Genomic DNA, 13,799 nt, shown 5'->3' with positions numbered 1-13,799 from the left:
TTCCAAAGGTATTATTCTCTGTTCCAACCCAATGTACAATCTAATTTCTTTATCAGTGTAACAACAATAAAGATATTGCTTATTCACCAAATACGGAAGAATAAGTGACATATAAATGGAAGCACAGGATAAAAGCATCTACGCCATACATCTTCATCAGGAGTCCAGTAAAGGAAACATCTACATCATACACCTTCACCAGGATTCCAGTAAAGGAAGAGTGGGTTACAACTCAGGGGCCTGGGAGACAGAGGCTATTTCAGAAACAATGTTTAGTGGAATCCCAAGATATTAGGGGAGTTTAAAAGTGGACAACACAGGAACAAGAAAAAACTGAATTATCCGGCAAACACAGTTTTAGTAAATTGTTTTTTAAAAGAGGTCAGCTCCAGCTAAATGCACATACACATTCATGCCGAATCATAAATATAGAACTTTTTATTTTCCATTCTATTATTTCTACCTTTAACAAAATTACAGTAGAAGCCAAAGAACTAGAAAACACAAATACTCTTAGACTCATCAGGTGTTAAGACAATTTAGAAGAGAATGATCTTCAAACATTTCAACAGCAGCTTTCCTTCCCCAAAAAAGAATTCAAAAAATGAAGCAGAAAATCTTCAATTTGTGGAATGAAGGGAAAGTGCAATCAATGCCTAATCAATATAGTTAGTAAGACATAGGGAACAGAAAAGATTAATTTATTGATAAACAGATAATAATTAGCAGTAGTAGTATGTGTGTATACCCATGTATGTGTATGTATGCGTGCCTGTATGTATGTGTGTGTAGTGATATTTTGTTTGTGTTTTTAACAAATAAAACTTGCCTGAAGATCAGAGAGAAGAGCTATGTCACTAGAGGCCAGGCAGTGATGCCACATACCTCTAATTCTAGGACTTGGGAGACAGAGGCAGACCCATTTCTGTTACTTCAAGGCTACCCTGGGCTACACAAGATTGAATCTGTCTAGAAGAGAAACAGAGCTCACACAAAGGTGATCCCAGCACTTGGGATCCCACACCTTTCATCCCAGCACTAGGGAGGTGGAGACAGGAGTGATATGGCTGAACAGAGAGAGGACTATAAGGCAGGAGGAGACAGGAGCTCAGTGTAGTTTGAGGCAACAGTCTGAGGACAGGATACCTCTTTTAGTCTGATGATAGGTAGAGGTAGAAACTCTAGTGTCTGGCTGTTCTACCTTCTCTGATTCCTCAGCTTTCACGTGTGTGTGTGTGTGTGTGTGTGTGTGTGTGTGTGCGTGTTAAGACATATTCATGCTATTGCACAACATGAAAATCATAGAACAACTTTCAGGAATTAGTTTCTCCACCTCCATGGGTTCCAAGCAAGCTCTTTCATCTGTTGAGCTATGTCACCAGCCCCAGAAGAAGAACCTGAAGTTACAGATAATGGAAATTATCCAAAGTTAATGACAGACCCTGGTTCTCAAATACAGGAATTCAGATAACATGATGTTGTATAAATATCCTCAATCAACAAGTAGCCTTATCATGTCCAAAATGCAAAGATCTTAAGACGGTTTTTTTTAAAAAAAAAATACAGGGAGTGGCAAACAGAGAACATTTTAATCTGGGTCAAAAGGATAAGAATTGCATCATCTCCTGCCAGAAATCATGCAATCAAGAGAAGAATGATGGAGAGAAGTGGTTAAAGTCCAGAAATCTGAACTTGGCAAAACCATCTTTCAAGTTGAAGTAAAAATAAAGGCAAACAGAACTAAGGGACATTTTACAAATAGACCTGTTTTGAAAAAAAAGGTTAAAAGTAGTTATTTTTCAAGAAGAAAAGGACTAGGTTATAAGTTGAGATCAGTGTTAAAGAAGGGTAGAATAAAATGCTTTAATTTTACTTTATTATTATCATTATTATTATTAGCTAACCTAAGTCAGAGGAAAATTATTTGTGTTCATGGATAGGAAATCATTATTAAGATTAAAATGCTTTCCAACCTGGCTTAAACATTCAATACCATCACAGTCATAATCCCCTTAATTTAATTAGAGAATATCAACAAATACACTCTAATGTGCACATGAGAAGACAGAGGAGCAAATGTAGATAACATGATGCTGAAGAAGAGCTGAAGACTATACAGAGACTGAGAGACTTGGAGTGTTCAACCCTAAGTAGGATGTGTCTATAACACCTCTCACTTCCTGAAGGCTCAGGGTTTAACTTGCTTGATAATTGTTTTGTATATGTAATTTTACTATGCTAAAGTTATAACCTTCCTTTTAAAATTAGACAGAAAGGGGAAGATGATGTGGGATGTCCTTCTGTATATATGTTGCTTTTATTGGTTGATGAATAAAGCTGTTTCGACCAATGGCTTAGCAGAGTAAAGCCAGGCAGGAAATCTGAACAGAGATATAGAGACAGAGTAGGTGGAGTCAAGAAGATGCCATGAAGATGCCAAAGGAGAAAGATGCCAGAACCTTATCAAACTTACTGGTAGGCCACAGCCTCGTGGTGATACACAGATTAATAGAAATGGGTTAATTTACAATGTAAGAAACCTGAGCTAATAGGCCAAACAGTGTTGTAATTAATATAGTTTCTGTGTGATTATTTAGTCTGAGTGGCCAGGAAATAAACAAACAGTCTCTGATGACAGAAGAGGGTGCAGAAAGATTGTAAGAGCCAAAGGTGGCAGACATTCCTAAGGAATCAGTAATCTAGACACAGCAGGGCTGACATACATGGAACTCAAAGATACTATGACAATGTGCACAAGACCTGTGTAAGCTCAAGTTATGCAGGAGCCCAGCAGGGAGGTGGGGAAGTGAGCACAAAGTCCTACCCTGGGAAATTGGTTTTCCTCTATGAAATGACAGTGATATATCAACCATCTCCCAGGGCGTGCCCGTACTCAGGGGCAGTTAACTAACATAAATGCAGCACTGTGGTTTTTAGTGGCTTATTATTTTTATTTTGAGAAAGAGAGAGAGGTAGAGAGAGAGAGAGCATGACGTTTGGTGAGAGGTGTAATGGTGTGATCTAGAAGGAGTTGGGATGGAAAGAATATAAAAAATATACTAAATGTAGTTCTCAAAGGACAGTAGAAGCAAATAAAACAAAACCCAGCAACACACACACACACAAATGAAAATGAGAGCAAGAAAGAAGCTAAAATATCCATTTGTATTAAAGACCAATCAGACCTAGAATGCTCTAGCCTCTAAGTTGATGAGTTCATTGTAAGGCAGTTTTAGACACCAAACACAGAGACTGTTCACCCATGAGCATGGTACTCTGAGAGACACAGTTCTTCACTGAGAGAATTTTGTTGCAGATGTCGTAAGGGAGGTCAGAAGGTTTTGTGTGCTTTAAAAAACACATGCTTTAGAAAGTGAAAAACTGATAAAGACTCACATTAATAATGACATTGTTAAGAATTTTTAAAAATGGGTGATAGTTTGCTTCCTTGCTTTGAAACACCTTGATAGCCAAACCTGGTACTCGCTTGCAAAATACTGAATCCAAACGAAAAGATCCACTCTCTTCTTACCATTAACTGAAGATTAATTATAATCCTAACTGTTAGATATGAGACATAACACTTCTAATAAGATAACCTAGATGATACTGTGTTTAACATTACATTTTAATACAGCACTAAACGCATTATCCATGAAAACAAACACTGGAAGGTTTAACTTGGCCACACTGGGAGTGTTCTGTTTAGTGAAGACACTAGCAGAAGAAGCAAGGCTCATCCACGTGGGAGAAATAACTGGACACCTCCTCAGAATTTGGCTCTGTTAAGTTGAAAACACGGTACAAAGTCTTGTAGCTCTATTCACAGACACCCAAACTTTGGAGCAATCAAAATGATGTCAGGAGGTAAGTGGGAAAATCAACTGTGGTCAAGAATACAAAGGAATGTTGTTCATTAATAATATTTGATAAACTTCCTTTAGTGAAAAAACAGAATGCTGCATAATGCTGTAATGACTAATCTTGGTTGTCAACTGGACCATATATGGAATTAGCTAAAAACACAAAAGGTCACATCTTTGGGGATCTTTTTCTTAATTAAATTCGTTGAAGTGGGAAACCTCACTGCTAATCTGGATATTTGAGGTAAGGTGGGAAGATCAACTTTTAGTCGGGGCCATACCTTCTGCTGGCAGCCTAGATACAGAACGTGAGAGGAAGACGCTCCCTTTTCATTTGCTTGCTTGCACTTGGCCTTGCTAACAAGTCTACCTCTTCACTGGCATTGGAGCCCTTCTTCAGGGTTCCAGTGTGCACATCAGGCAGCTGAGACATCCAGTCTTGTGGACTGAACAACTGCTGGACTCTTGGACTTTCCTGCCCCTAGGCAGTCATTTGTTGGGTTAGCTGTACCATCCCCTGCAATAATTCTAAAGCATCTCCTTTCTTTATATATATAGATTCATTCTATAAGTTCTGATAGTCTAGAGAACCCCGACTAATACAAATGCCAAGGAAAAGAAGCCATCGTGAAACGGTCACATTCTGCATGAGTCTATCTATGTGACATTGTTTGACAAAGTTCAACTTCACAGAAAAAAATTCAGAGACTTATTTGTTTATAATTTTGTGAATGAAAGCCAGGCGGTGGTAGGGCACACTTTTATTTCCAGCACTCAGGAGGCAGAGGCAGAGGCAGAGGCAGGCAGATCTCTGTGAGTTTGAGGTCAGCCTGATCTACAAGACAGGACAGGTTCCAAAGATACAGAGAAACCCTGTCTCGAAAAATAAAAATTGTGAATGAGGGTTTTTCCGGCAAGCATGTATATGTGCCATGTGCATGCCTGGTTCCTATGGATGCCGGAGGATAGCACTGGATCCTCACGGAACTGGACTCACAGATGATGATGAACCACCATGTGTTGGTCAGAACTGATCCCAGGTTCTGTGCAAGAATAGCAAGTGAGCCATCTCTCCAGCCCAAGAAAAATATTAAAATAATTACTACATACCCACTTTAGGGTTGGTAGGAATAGGTGAGAAACAGTGTTTTAAAAGCAATGTAATACTGTGTAAAGCTATAATGACAGACAGATGACATACCATTAGGTTACACTGAATTTCCAAGTTATCTACAGACTATATTAATAATAATGTATTGGTAGTGGCTGAAGGGACGAGAGATACTCAGGGCTAAAGTACTTTCTAGGCAAGTGTGAAGTCTGGAGTTTGTGTCTGTCACACGTGAGTCAGACAGGCATGAGAGTGTGCCTGTAATCCCCGTGGTAGGCAGTGACAGGAAATGCCTAGAGTAGCTGCCTAGCTAGACAAGTAGATTTCAAGAGTTCTGGGTTAATCAACAGGCTTTGTCCTGGTAAATAAAGTGAAGAGTAATGGAGGATTACACCCAGTGTCAACCTTTGACCTCTATACATGTGAATACACACCTGCACATTTGTATCCAAAAAATATGCACACGCATATCACATGCACACCACTTTTACACACATGAACAGATTGGTTGATACTACAAGATGCTGATAATGGGATCAACATAGGTGCAACATGTTATTTTCTCAATATGTAAGTCAAAAACTATTCTAAAAACTAAGTTTATTGATTTAAAAAAAAAAAGCTGAGTAGAAAACACACAGTACAGATCTCCCTATATGGCAAAGGCTTGAAATAACCATGGTGCTTCTTTTAGACTTCATGCCAAATTCTGAAATGCCAAGGCATATGCAAAACTATAAAAGGGGGGAAGAGAAGGAGGTAGAGACAAGGAGAGAGGGGAGGGAGAGATTTTTTAAGACCTTTTAAGGAAACATCCTTCTGTTAATTTTGGATTACAATGCCTTGAATAGGTCACCGAGGTTCCTCATCCTGACCACTGTCTGCTGCATCAGATTTACCAAGCTGGACATTGTCTCAACTGTCCCCTTTCCAATTTACTCTAAGTGGAAAATGCCATTGGCATTCTGCAGCCTTAACTTACGTTTGGATCCCGTCCACCTTTGAGTCATATTCCAGTGTTTCTGACCATTAAAATGAGTGTTTCAGTAGGACTGGAACAGTCTTCTTAGCCAAAGCCAGGCTTTAAATGGCTCGTGCAGTTTAAGAGGTTAATATACCCTGCCTGCTTGCTTTGTTCAGAAGTATGAAATGGAAAGATTATAACATTCAAAGAAAGGCAAAGTTCACTGGCTAAGACCTCGATAATATAATAGAGTATAAAACTTCCAGAAATTTTTATCATAATATTTTATGAAACATATGCACATACTCACTGGAACATAAGCCAAATTAAATGGTTTTGAAGGTCAGTTCAAAGTCAGCAGGCATGTAGTATCTCTGTGAGAAATATGCAATCTTTTGAAAGTGCCAAGCCCCAGAAGCTCCCTACTTTCTTATCAGTCCCGTGGTGTGCAGTAGAAGGAGGAGAATCTGGTTCCATAGCAGTAACACTACTCTCTGCCAATGCATATTCCAAGTGTCCCCATAAGCCAACTCTTGTGTTATGGAACAAAGAAATTAAGCATGGGCAAAAATATGGTATTCCCAACTTCAAAGCCAGTCACACACAGGCATTCATTTAAGACTTAAATAAACCTAACTCTACAGAGATGGCTCATTGGTTAAGAAAACTGGGTGATCCTTCAGAGAACCCTGGTTCAATTCCCAGCACCTACATGGCAGCTTGCAAATGTCTGTAACTCTAGTTCCAGGGATTTGACATCCTCACACAAACATACATGCACTCAAAACAGAATGCACATAAAATAAAAATAAATAAATAATTTTTTAAAATGAAAGTAAATGAGTTTTATTAGCTAAAAGAGATTAGGGGCAACTCCAGCCCTCCCAAGAGAAGGGAAGCAAGGGTCCACCTTGCATGAGAAAGTTCAGCCTCCTCTGAGAAACTAAGAATTCTGTAGCTGGCTATTCCTGGGTTGTTCGTGGCTGAAGACAGGGGTGTCCAGAAAGCTCGGAGAGCTTCCAAATTGTCCTTACTGCTGCAGGGACAGCTCCAGGACTACCTATTGAGAGCTGTGCAGGCTTTCCTTATCTAATTTCAGTTTTATTCGCGAAACCTCACTAATACACACAAGCAATTTGATAAATGATCAGAGTAGAAGGAAATAAAAATGATGTAGTATTACAGGCAGTTTAAAAGACAGAGCTGGTTTGTTTATCAAGTTCTGCTAAGTCTGGAGTAATATCTAAGTAGACAGCAGAAGCTGGAAATCCGGCTGTCGTGATGAAGCTCGACTCTGTGTTGGCTGTCCTGGTACTTCCGGATGACCTACGGCAGTACTCGAGGTTCAGTTCAATGTGATGTCACTGTATGACACAAAAGTCACCTTCAGCACTTTCCCCGTTCACCACTTACATTTTGCCATGGCATAATTTTATAGTTTATATCAAAATACCATTTGAGTCAGGAGAGTATAGCAAATGCTGACATTTCTCTGTGACCTTTGAGAGACGGCCTCAGTTTTCTCACAACACAGTTGACATGTACAAGGAGGATCCATGTCTGGGTACTGAAGAGCCCGCCTATCTGTAATTAGTGAAGAGCATCTCTGAGTGGTTTTGTATGCAGAAAACATCTGTGGTTTATTACATCACACTTTTCTTCATCAGACAGCGGGAATTGAAAAGGGATATTCTGAAGCCCTATAGCGATATCAAAGTATTAACAGCTATTCAAGAACTTTAACGCTATGATGTTTGGAAACATGTGGTTTTTGCAGATCAGTAGCCTGATACTTCATAAATATCAAATTTTCAGCAGAAAAAGGACACATTTAAAATATTGGGCAGCTACAGAAAATATACCATAAAACAGGCCCTGGCTGTTCTCATGTATGATACGTCACAAAGAGCTTCTCACATATGTGCCCAGATTCAGATCAAGGGACATAATATACACACTGAGCACGTTTGTGTTGTGGATTGGGAATTTCATTGAGAATAAATTAATAGCTCATCCTTCATCCTTCTCACAGGGAAACAGAAGTGCCCCTTCTCTGGAGGACACTTCAGCTAAGTCCATTGCCATCTCAGCAGGAAGAGGACAGAGCTGGCCACGTGCTCAGAGGACAGGTCTTTGAATACATACATCACTTGTTAGGAGCCTTCCGCCACAAGCAGACTCCGTGTTCTTTCCTTCTCGTCATTTTTTTTTTTTTTTTTGGCTATTTCATGATAGTGTCTTCCATGATTATGGGAATGTTGATAGAATTTTTGTCAATAGCTCCCATACATGTCACCAAATATTAATGCTGTTAGTGCTACACTATGAATCAATTTCCATAAACTAAATCCCCAGGTTGAGAAGTACAGAAAACCTCACTCTTCTCTTCCCCCCTTTTGTCCTAGAGACCTTTACTCACAAGAAAGGTAATGCACTATGTGGGTAGCAACGTAAAATTCAGACAAATACATGAAGCTCAGCCAGTCCTCCCTTTACACCGGACCCTACTGAAGTGCTCTACTCTGTCTAACATCCCCAGCCTATAAAGATAAAAAGGCACTGATTGCCTTGGGAAGCTTAAGCACTCTTTCCCTGCGTCTGGGACTATATAAAGTGGATGAGGGGAAATAGCTTCTTACCCACAATTGATTTTATTCTTAAATCTTCATTATGCCACAGGTAAATTATCTGACAGAAATTAGCTCCAGCATGTGTTTGTACAATCTACATCCATTTTAATTACTCCAAATTGCTTGGAAAAATGAATATAATTATTCGAAATCACCACTCTGTGGATTTTATACACAAATTATAGAGATACAGTCCCTCAATGAGACCTGCGTAAATACAATAGCTTCAACTATCTATGAATGCCAGTTTAGAAGCTGTGGGATATTTTAAATCTTTTGAAAAGCTGCAGTCTCTGAAACACTGAAAGCTTTAGAACATACTGTACACAAACCTTATCTATTATTTAAATATATTGATGATAGTGGGAAGAGCATATATGCACATTAAGTATCACTTGTCAGTGACATTCAAGAGGAACAGAAGATGGGAAAAGAAATGTACATGATTTAGAAATAATACTGTCCATTAAATCCTAAACAAAACTCCACGGTGACACTCCTCCAAACAAGTCTTACTGCATGTTCCCATGTGTGTGGTTGTGTGTCTTGTGTCCTCATACATGAAATTAATAAGGACACATTTTTACTTAGGTCAGGAGCCTGGAGAACCCTAGGGAGCAAACTTTCTCAGAAAACATTGACTGAACTGATGCTCACTATATCAATATTTGAAATGTTAAAATTAAAAAAATGTGTTGGACAGAATATTCTGACTAGACATGCTTAAGCAAATGGTTAAAGAAAAGAAGGACAGTACAGGATCCTTAAATCAAAAAAAGTCACACTTTTCTGGGGTCGACATCCCTATTTTCCTTTATTCTAACATTGATTGCTAATTGAAATCAGATATACTTTTCAATCTTACAAAGATACTTTAATTATCTAGTGAATGGACTCATGCGGCAATAAGGAAAAGGGAGTCTCGCATCTGTCTTTCTCTGAATATGTACAGAAGCTCACGTGTGCATGTGCATGTGGACATATTTGGTTCAAGAAGCAGTGAGTGAGGGTACAGCCTAGACGTCATATTCTTTAATTTCTGTCAAGAAGTGAGAAGAACAAAAGGAAAGTGTGCCATGAAAAAGTAAGCATTGTCCTCACTGTGCCAACTTACCTGTTTTTCTCAGGGGGAAATCGTCCTTGGCGTCTTGGGCTCCTGGTAACGTGTACTTGTACGATGGAGATGTCCCACTGAGAGGTGGAGAGCTTTGATCCAGTGAGGTGTGGTGAGCGGCCCTACAACAAACAAAGAGGGTTTATAGCATGCTGGATTCCAGGGCGTGCGAGTCAGGAGGAGTCAGCTGAGCGCTCTGACCACGTGACTCAGCTGTACACACTGTCGACGTGCCTCAGCTGCACGCTGGGCCACGTGACTCAGCTACATGTGCTGTCCATGTGACTCAGCTGTATTTATGTTCTCCCTCCCCAGTGTCTACAAACCACAGCCTCATGTATCTAAGTTCACTACAGGGAAACAGAACAGTGAGGGATTCTTAGCAGCGCCCACCTTGTGTTTGGTTGTTCAGTCACATGGGAAATTTCACTCTGATAGAAAAACTTAGATTGTTATACTTTTAAAAAACTACAAAATTGAACTAACAAACAAAAACAGCTACCATTCTGATCCTTTGGAGTCACCTTTACAGAACAACCATGGTGGAAGTGAACATGTCTAAAGACCTCGTTACTTCCAGATGGCAGAGCCATATGCCCAAGGATGACCTTTGTACTGAAGAGACAATAGCCTGGAGCGTCAGGGGCCTGAGTCCTACAGGCTTCTTAACGTGTGGATTAGAAAGCACATTCTGGAGAGGGCTCAGGGGTTAAGAGCATTGATTGTTCTTCCAGAGGACGTGGGTTCAATTCCCAGCAACCACATGGCAGCTCACAACTGTCTGTAACTCCAAGATCAGAAAAACACGCAGGCAAAACACCAACACACATAAATTATTGAAAAAATGAAAGCACATTCCTCTTCAATAGAAAACTAACTTAAAAATATGCTATTTTTCTTGAATGAATATATTGAAAAGGAAGCAATTGTGCTACTGAAGAAGAATTTGGAGGACTGAACTCAAACTACCCAGTGTGTGCAAGAATCCCAATTCTCATACAACGGAGAGAACGCCCAGGGCACAGGGCCACTTCCACACTGACTACGCACTGCACATCTTTATGTGAGAACTATATTCTCAACACTTAACTCATGTATGGTCATTCCACATACTTGAAACTGGCCAAAAACATCAACACGTGTTATTATGTCCTCTTTACAGAGACAAAAACTGATTCTTTGAGAATTCAAGGAAAATTCCCAGAGCCACATAGCTAATTCTTCAGATTAATGATTTATGGTTAGCTGGAATTATATTACATACAAACAAGAAAAGATCACTACTGACATGAGGGCCATGTCAGACACTCAACGGGACAGCTGAAGCATTTTCAGCACATAAATTATTCCCTGGTAGTTGTTTCTCATTAGAAAATTACGTTTTTTTCCTGAAATGTGCTAACTTTGAAAGCATTATGAATCAGTCACTTCCTATGCAGATGATTTAAGATAACAAAATTATATTTCTTTCCGATTGTTTTCTGATACTGACTGGTTTCTCAGGTCAACCGATACACACGTGGGACACAATTGTTCAGATGTCTAAGATATTTTGGAATCTGCCTGGTACCTCCGTTTTGGGAAAACAGGAGGGTCAATACCTATAAACAGACTTTAAAATATAGTAACTGTTCTGTAAAAACTCTCGGGATGCTTCCAAATTCTATGAAATAATTAGTATATACTTCCTGTCCTTGATGCGAAGGCTTGATGCGAAGGATTGGAAATATGTCACATAAAGCCTTAGGGCCATTCAACAGACACATTTATGAGAGAAATGAATCCAATATCTTCTCGCCTATCAGCAAATGTGATTTTTATATCTAATCTTTGATGGGATTTTGGGAAAACGTTCCTATTGCATGGAGAAAAGAATTGTATTTTATGTACTCTCTCTGCTGGATTGGAGAAACATGGTTCCATGAAAGCTTCCATAGCACATGTATCTTACTGTCAGCTCGTATGTCTCTCAGAAGCCAAACTGTGATTTCATGGGGTGGGAAGGAGTGAGGTAGAGTGGGCGGGGCCAAAGGAGTCACTGAAGGCTTAGGTTTATCTTCCTCCCTCCCCTCCCCTTTTCCATCTTCCTTTTGAAAAGACCAAAAATCACCTGACTTTTTCAAAATAGCTCTGGTTTCCATTTCATATTAATCCATGTGATACAAAAATAAGCCCAAATCTCCTAAATATTCACAAATTCTGCACAGATATCAGAGAAACTACCTGAGGATTCAAAACCATCCCTGGGTTCTACTCCCATGCCAGTTACTCATTCAGTAAGGAAGACAATGCACTCCCTGCCGTCCCAGTGATAGATGCTAACACTAACTGAGCCCTGCTTGCACCTATATCTTTCGTTACATTTTTTTTCTTGGGACTTCCCAGCAACTCTGGAGGCAGGTGCTGTTGTGGTCCCTTTCTTGTGGAGAGAAAGGCTGATCCTTAGACACATCCAGGCACTTGATAGCGGCCACGCAAGCCCCAGAAGTGGTAAGCTCAGGATTTCTACCCAGGTCAGCCAAAGATGGAACCCATGCTCTCTACCCCGAGGATGAAAACAGCCAAACACAGAACATACGTGTACCAGAGCTTGGGATGGCGACTCGCGGAATGATTCTTTCCATTGGTTGGAGTGTCTTTTGTTGCTGATTTACTCAACAGGAATTCTTGAAGCTTCTGCTTTACCTCTGTGCTTGCCACTGCCCCTGAAACACACACACAGGGAGAGACACCGCCTGTGGGTCACTCAATCTCACTACTCAAGAATACTCAACAATGGTTACAAAGAAATACCACTGGCCATAGCATATGGAGTTTTTCTATTAAAAGAAAAACAAAACCAAATCTAATAGACTTTAGGAAATGGCAGAGCCCTGTGTTGTAACTGTTGCTTTCATTACAAATTTTCAAAATGCCTTCAATGAGTTCTTGGATCATTTCTATAGGAACAAAATTCCTAGAACTGCCATCAAGTTGTTTACAAAAGAAAATTGCTGAGGGTTGGGGCTGCAGTAAATGGTACAATGCTTCCTAGTATTTGTCAAGTTTCATGTTCAATCCCCAGTACTGACAAAAATAAGCAAATAAATAGGATAAACCACTAGTTTTTAATTTTATTTCTGTTTAAATCAGGAATCTTGGAGAGTGTTGTAGACTACTATAATACATTAAAATGATCTTTTCCTGATTTTCTTGTTAAAAAATTCAACATTGTTTTAAAATTCATTTGATTATTAAACAAATCAATTCAGTTGATAATTTCAGTTCAAATCAGCACAGACTAAACTTTGCAACGACCTGAGTTTGAACTGACTAGGTAGAGGGCAATTATTTGGCTCTGTCTCCCTCTTGTGGACCAGTATTTTGCAAACATTCTGCCTTGTGTCTAAAAACAACAAAAGGGAGCGGAGGCGTGGTATGTACTGTGTTCAGAGCAATGACTGCCTGGCCAGGAAGATTGAAGAAATGAAAACATGTAAACGTAGCTTTATTACTGAATCTTACATTCCATCCCTTTAGTGTGATGGTATTTACAAAGTCCAGGAAACATGCCTGCGTCTTTGGCAATGCCGTGTTCATTTCCCATTATGCTCTGCAGGGCTGTTAGGATAGGGCTCTTTAGACTCTACGTTATTCTTTTAACTAGACAAGAGCAGTTTCGACAGGCTTGGGAAGAGAGCGCGTCTGTTACCCGGTGCCTCTTACTTTCTCGTCCTCTATCTTTGCCTCTGAGAGGAGGAAGCTGCTGCTCTCTGCGATGCCTCTCTACTTCCTGTTCTTGCCTCTGCTGCTCCAGCTTCTGCTCCTTTTCTAGGAGTTCTTGCTGTTGTTTTATGGCTAGAAGTTCCTGTTGCAACTTGCGAGAAGAGAAAGACATGAGAGTGTGCAATTTCTTTAAGCTTCAACGTCATCACTCACTGCCCCACACTGCAACATCATCAACGTTTAGAACTTGATAGCATTTCGCTTGTGCTTCAACCACCTTATTATGACTGAACTATAAAGACAGGAAATGGAATGGCTTTGATATCTACAAGAAGTAAGTCTTTAGATAATTCCATTACTTGTAGATCCCTATCAAAAATTATTACCAAATCCACTCAGGTCATTTGAATGA

At 39.7% G+C, this 13,799-nt stretch overlaps 1 protein-coding gene across 2 annotated transcripts in view; it reads right to left on the bottom strand.

Moving 5' to 3' along the window:
* The window catches only part of Hdac9 (histone deacetylase 9), a 474,463-nt gene that overhangs the window by 341,587 nt on the left and 119,077 nt on the right, over positions 1–13,799 (bottom strand). For both annotated transcript variants that reach the window (XM_057782117.1, XM_057782116.1), the window contains 3 exons: positions 13,388–13,538; positions 12,261–12,387; positions 9,683–9,804 (listed from right to left, as the gene is read on the bottom strand). In XM_057782117.1, the coding sequence (XP_057638100.1) occupies positions 9,683–9,804; positions 12,261–12,387; positions 13,388–13,538 (400 nt within the window). The remainder of the gene's footprint in view (positions 1–9,682; positions 9,805–12,260; positions 12,388–13,387; positions 13,539–13,799) is intronic.

This window comes from Chionomys nivalis, chromosome 10 (genome assembly GCF_950005125.1).
Source record: "Chionomys nivalis chromosome 10, mChiNiv1.1, whole genome shotgun sequence".
Lineage (NCBI taxonomy): Eukaryota > Metazoa > Chordata > Mammalia > Rodentia > Cricetidae > Chionomys > Chionomys nivalis.
This window is presented reverse-complemented; position numbering and strand designations above follow the sequence as displayed.